Below are 5,943 nucleotides of genomic sequence, written 5' to 3'. Positions count from 1 at the left end.
CGATTCGAAATAAAGGATTCTGCACAGAGCCTCCATTTCGGCTCTTCCGCTGTCCAAAATGACTTGTGTTTGTCATCCTTAAACCGGTTTATTTACTTAATCTGTTGACATTTTCTGATTAAATAATGTGATAAAATGTACACACGCCACCCACGGAGCTCTGTGCCCTGGAGAGTTTTACAGTTCACATCAAACGGCAAGAAAAATGTTATTAAGCAGGTCGAAAAATTTTAACATACATTTTCTTGTAAATTCCCGACATGGTTTCAATAAATGGTCTCATTTAAAGCTGTAAATCATCTTCCCATAACTATAAAGTTCAGTGATGCTTCCCCATGGTATGACTGAATTCATAGTCATTCTGCACGTCAACATGTTTAAGATGTGATGCTTTCGAAATAATTTCCTATAATCCAGGTATACTCAGGAGATGTAAACACTCAGCTTTAGGTTAACATTGCTTTGATGAACTTGAGTCTATAAAACCCTAGTATGTGCTGGCTTGCATTAGTGCTGATGGATGCCTTGGTCATTAGCAGGTCTGACCCAGAGATGGGACTAACTGTCCCTCTCTTATCTTGATTGGCAGTCTAATACTGGACCCGGGGGCATCTTTTCACTACTAATGTGCAGCCTTCCCAATTACTTTTAAATTATCACTAATCTGCCATAAAATTACGTGTGTATCGGGCATAGTTTCTTTTTATGTCAGCCAAACGGCTAAAAAGAATAAAATACCCTTTCATGAGGAGCGCACACTTGCCTGAACAACACTGCCATTCCGTTGATCTGCCTGCAACTATAGTCCAGGCAATTGCCATGGAGTTTTTTTTTCGCAGCCTGTAGTCTATAATACTTGTCCATCGCTTCAATTAGGAGCAAAAAAGAGAGGGTTTTGTAATGCAATTGTCTTGCAAAGGAGAGCGCCTTAAATTGGGGGATTATGCGAGCGGGACCACCTGTAGGGCATTCATGGGCATTTCTATATGTCCAGGCCCATGCCTTACTGCCTGCAGTCTGGCCAACAATACAGAAAAAGCTGTTTAAAAGACTGTTCCCCGTTCCCTTCATGCTCACTAACTGTTACAACTCGTCCCCCCGTTTAAACGAGTTAAGTCTCAAAAACGTCCCTTTTAATTCATTTTAAGGCACCACGGTGGCCAGCAGCCTTGGAAACAAGGGAAACTAGGAACTGAGGGGAGAGAGAGAGAGAGGTTGGGGGGGGGGGGGAGGGGGAGGAAAGTACTTCAAGCTTGGAAACGAGACATCAAAGTTACTCGATTCAAAAGGCTCACTCCTACAGATTAACCCTATTGAATTGGGCCTCGTTTAAGAAATTATGTACTCAGCCAGTGGGCAGCCAGGTAAAAAGTTCAACAATTACCAAAACATTCTTTCTCCTAAACTAACATCCCGCCACATACTACCCACCAGTAAATGCAAATTTCTCTCCCCCCCTCCCGCCAAGAAAATATAAAGAACATTTCCAAGCGTGTTCCAAACATAATTAAATCAAAGTTGTTTTATTGTCAAAATAGAATAATTGTTTCAAATAATTTTGTCGCTCTGGCAAAGGCAACCACTAAACTTTTTTTTACAAAAAATTTACATACTCTGCATATACTTCAAAAACGCTTTTGTTATGTACACAATTTACAGATTTGTGTTCATCATACAAATAATTATATAAATACAACTTTGCGAGAAACCCGTATTACATGGGGATACTAAAAACAGGATTTTAAGGCAGGTTGATGTACCCAGACTTATAAACCATTAAGATTTGTGTCAAGTACGCCATTTTGTCCCTCTATTTAAATTATTTTAATAAGATGCCAACAATTAAAAATAAAGAATTAACTCCTTGCATGAACATAAAATCGCGAACGGTTTAAAAAGTTTCTGGTCGTGGACACAATTAATAAAAAAAAATCGTTCCCCTCCCCCATTTAACATTTAATGGATGTCCTTGTGCATATAAATGGTTAAGATTTAGAAGTATTAGCGCCAGGTACATTGTTCTGGCCAGTCCTTCACTTCTGACTAATGGATACCATTAGAAGTTCACTAACATTTTAATAAAGATGCTGGGTGAGAATCTTCCAAGGGGCTTGATTGAGGGAGGAATTTCAGACTTGGGATAATGGCACTTGTTTGGGGTAAGACACAGAGCTGGCGGTGCCAGATCTCCAGGTTAGTCCAGTACTAGCGTCACTGTACATGGAACCACTGGTTCCTTTGCTACTCCAGCAGCAGCGAGTGCAAAAAGCCTTCCAGGACTCCAGGGTCTTCCCTGACCAGATCCACACGCCCGAGGTGATGCCCACCAGCAAGCACATGAAGTACTTGAGCATGAAGACGGCGTAGTCCGGCCTCCTGGCCTCTTGCTCGCTCAGGCAGGAGCAGTTGTGGGTCAGCTCCCAGTGCTGGCGGTTGTGCTGCTCGTAGAAGTAGCAGGCGACCACGATGGTGGCGGGCACGGTGTAGAGCACGGTGAAGATGCCGATGCGGATCATCAGCTTCTCCAGCTTGTCGGTCTTGGTGCCGCCCTGCTTGATGACATTGCGGATGCGGAACAGGGAGACGAAGCCGGCCAGCAGGAACATGGTGCCGATGAACAGGTAGATGACCAGGGGCGCCAGCACGAAGCCCCGCAGGTTGTCCAGGTTCTGGTTGCCCACGTAGCAGATGCCGGCCACCGGGTCGCCGTCCACCGAGCTGAGGGCCAGCACGGCGATGGACTTGACGCTGGGCACCAGCCAGGCGGCCAGGTGGAAGTACTGCGAGTAGCTGGCGATGGCCTCGTTGCCCCACTTCATGCCGGCCGCCAGGAACCAGGTGAGCGACAGGATGACCCACCAGATGGAGCTGGCCATGCCGAAGAAGTAGACGAGCAGGAAGACCAGGGTGCAGAGGGCCGGCCCCGTCGTCTCGTAGTGGACGTGCGGCTGCTGCTGGAGGAGGAGGGCGGCCGTGGTGGCGGGGGCGGCGGCGGCGGCGGCGGGGGCGGGAGGGCCGGCAGGCCGCGCGCACGCCACGCTCTCGTGGCCGGCCACCAGCCGCACCAGGTAGCCGGCCGACACGAAGAGGTAGCAGGCCGACAGGAAGATGATGGGCCGCTCGGGGTACTGGAAGCGCTCCATGTCGATCAGGAAAGTGGCCACGGTGGCCAGGGTGGAGACGAAGCAGAGGACGGACCACAGGCCGATCCAGAAGGCGGTGAAGCTCCTCTCGTCCGCCGTGAAGTAAGGCCCGTGGCACGGCACGGCGCAGTTGGCCACCTGGCCGGTGCGGACCCGGTTGTAGAGCGGGTGACGCTCGCTCTGGAGGCGGACCATGGGCGCCCGGCACTGGCAGGTCGGCTGGCAGGCCGGGCCCGGGAAGGAGGCGGGAGGAGGGAGATGGGGAGGGAGGGGAGGAGGGTGAGGGGCGGCGGCAGCAGGCGGGAGGAGGTGGGGTGGTGCCGGCCGGCCGCTGGGGGGTGCCGCCGCCGCCGGCTGCTGCCGCCGGGGGAAGAGCGGGGCGGCCGTGGTGGCCTCGGTGCGGTTGTAGTCCATGCACAGCGTGTCCGGGTGGCCCTGCCGCGGGAGCCGCTCGCACTTCATCCGGTCCGGCCAGGCGAAGCCGTACTGCCGCATGAGGGGGGCGCAGCCGGCCTTGGCCCGTTCGCACACGCTCCGGCACGGCGGCAGCGGCTTCTTGTAGTCCTCCAGGCAGATGGGGGTGTACATGCTGCACAGGAAAAAGCGCAGGTCCGCCGAGCACTGGATCTCCACCAGCGGCCAGAACTGATGCACCTCCAGGCCGGCTTCGTCCTGCGAGTCGTGGTTGAACTGGTTGGGCATGTAGGTGTAGTTGTAGCCGATGCCTTTGCACAGGGGCACGGTGATCTCCTGGCAGGACAGCTCCTTGGAGGCGCCTCCACTCGACCTCCGCAGCAAAGCCAGGGCGAAGAGCAGGTAAAGCAGCTCCAGCAGGTAGCCCTCCATTGCAGCCCAGCAAGTATTTCCTTCAGTCCTTTATTTTTTTGTTGTTGCCCCCTCTTCTTCTGCAGTTTATAAACGCCAAGATAAATCCTTATATCCAAAGAGAGTGCAAACTGTCGTTTATCTTTTAACCCCCCCACCCCCACCCCCCAAAACCCCCCCACCCACCCAGCCACCCCCCCCCCCCTCCACTCCACTTCCCCTCCCTCCTTGTCCCTGCTCCGGATCTCAGAACAACATGCGGATCAGATTGTGAAGAGCAAACACATTTAGACTTGGCATAGGGCTGCAGTCCACCACTTCATGTAGAGGCAAAACAGGAGGAGCAATTAAACATTAGCCCTGCAGGCGTGTGATCAAGACGGCTGAGCAACAACTGGCACCTTTTTCTCCTTTTTTTTGTAAAAAAAAATATATATATAAGAAAGTTCACACAGTTGCTCTCCTAACTTTTTTCCTTGCTTGCTTGGCAGACGCGACTTTGCATTGCCTTTTGGCTCCTGTCAGCCAAGGGAGGAAAAGCGACGCTGTTCTGTATCTTGAAGGTGGATTTCTTTCACATACAGATCCGGTTCTTGCCTTCCTGCACCCACTACCACCACCCCCCTCCAAAACAAAAAATCTCCAGGACTGAATTTCAGCGCCGCGTCCCATTAAATGATCACCGAGTGCTGAGAACCTATTACTGTTGTATATTTATAATGTGAGACAGGCCAAATCCCACCCCCTCCAGCGCCGGGTTACCAATCGCACGGTGACAGGGTTCCCCACCCAGCGTCAGTCAATCCATTCTCGTCTAAAAGAAGAATCCCACAGTGACAGCTTCCAGAGGGGCTGGGCGTTTAGCAGGTTAATTTTCGCTCGTTAGTTCCTCGCAGGGGGTTGTCTTTAAGCTCCCTCCTTCTCGAACAGGAGTTGTTTGGGTTTTTTGTTTGAGCTGAAGCGCTGATGTTTCATTCGGCGCTGGTCAGGGGACTCACGCAGAGGCTGCGATTGCTGCATCTTAAAAACGGGAATTGGAGTTTGTTAAAGGCAATAGCATTTAAAAAAAACCCCACAAGAACGAAGTAGTAGGTAGCCCGCGGAGCATTTGCAGCATTTTCTGTTCTTATATAGGTGGTTGGGCTTCGCTAGTTTCTTTCGCGAGGTGATGGCGAACACAAAGCGGAGCGAAAACGTTAAGGAAATTGAGGGAGAGATTGCAAGTGAATGATATCTAACATATGGTGGTGGGTCGTGTGCGTCCGTCTTCGCATCGCAACTGAGTTTAAAATTGAAAAGAGTTAAGAGGCTGGACGGGCAGGCAGTGCATCAAGTTCAAAGATTGTACACGTGCCCCGTTCCGAATGAACTCGCTTGACTGATGAAGCTTTTATTTTTAAAAAAAAGTTACCTTTTTTTTCACTTTAGCATCTCCTATGTCGTTAGACCGCAAGGACACAGCTATTTCAGCCATTAATTGAACGCAATAAATAAATATATAAATAATATATATAACGTGTGTCGGTAATTATTTTCTCGCTAGATCTGTGAAAGTGTAAAGCATTTCAGCATCAGAAATCTCATCATGATGTGCGCATTTGGCATGGTTTACGGGTCCCGAGCCTTAAACTGCCACCTAAAAATGGCATTTATATCCATTGCAATCCTTGGTGTGTGGACAATATACGTGCTCTATATTTTTCTGCAAAAAGCTGCTGCAAGTTCCATAACTCATTCCAGTCTGCAACCTCAAGGGTCTTGTTACATTATTAGAGTTAGAGTTTTGCAGGCATGCTAGTAAACATGTCTTGAGTGTAAATATAGTCGAAGGTTGGGTAACCTGAATGGTTAACTCCACCCATGTGTTCAACATTTTTAAAATATTCCCTTTTTTCGTTGTTGGTTGGAGACCGAACTTCTGTCATTATGACTGCTCCCGCCCCTATCCCAAACTCAAGTGACTGGGAACCATAAT

At 49.8% G+C, this 5,943-nt stretch overlaps 1 protein-coding gene across 1 annotated transcript; it reads right to left on the bottom strand.

Moving 5' to 3' along the window:
• Nucleotides 1-1,507: 1,507 nt before the first annotated feature.
• On the bottom strand, nt 1,508-5,459 carry fzd8a (frizzled class receptor 8a). Its single transcript, XM_078537442.1, has one exon. It carries the CDS (start codon nt 3,987-3,989, stop codon nt 2,130-2,132), a length of 1,860 nt encoding a protein of 619 aa, XP_078393568.1. The 5' UTR covers nt 3,990-5,459; the 3' UTR covers nt 1,508-2,129.
• Between the last annotated feature and the right edge of the window lie 484 nt (nt 5,460-5,943).

The sequence above is a fragment of the Cetorhinus maximus genome, chromosome 3, assembly GCF_964194155.1.
Source record: "Cetorhinus maximus chromosome 3, sCetMax3.hap1.1, whole genome shotgun sequence".
NCBI lineage: Eukaryota > Metazoa > Chordata > Chondrichthyes > Lamniformes > Cetorhinidae > Cetorhinus > Cetorhinus maximus.
This window is presented reverse-complemented; position numbering and strand designations above follow the sequence as displayed.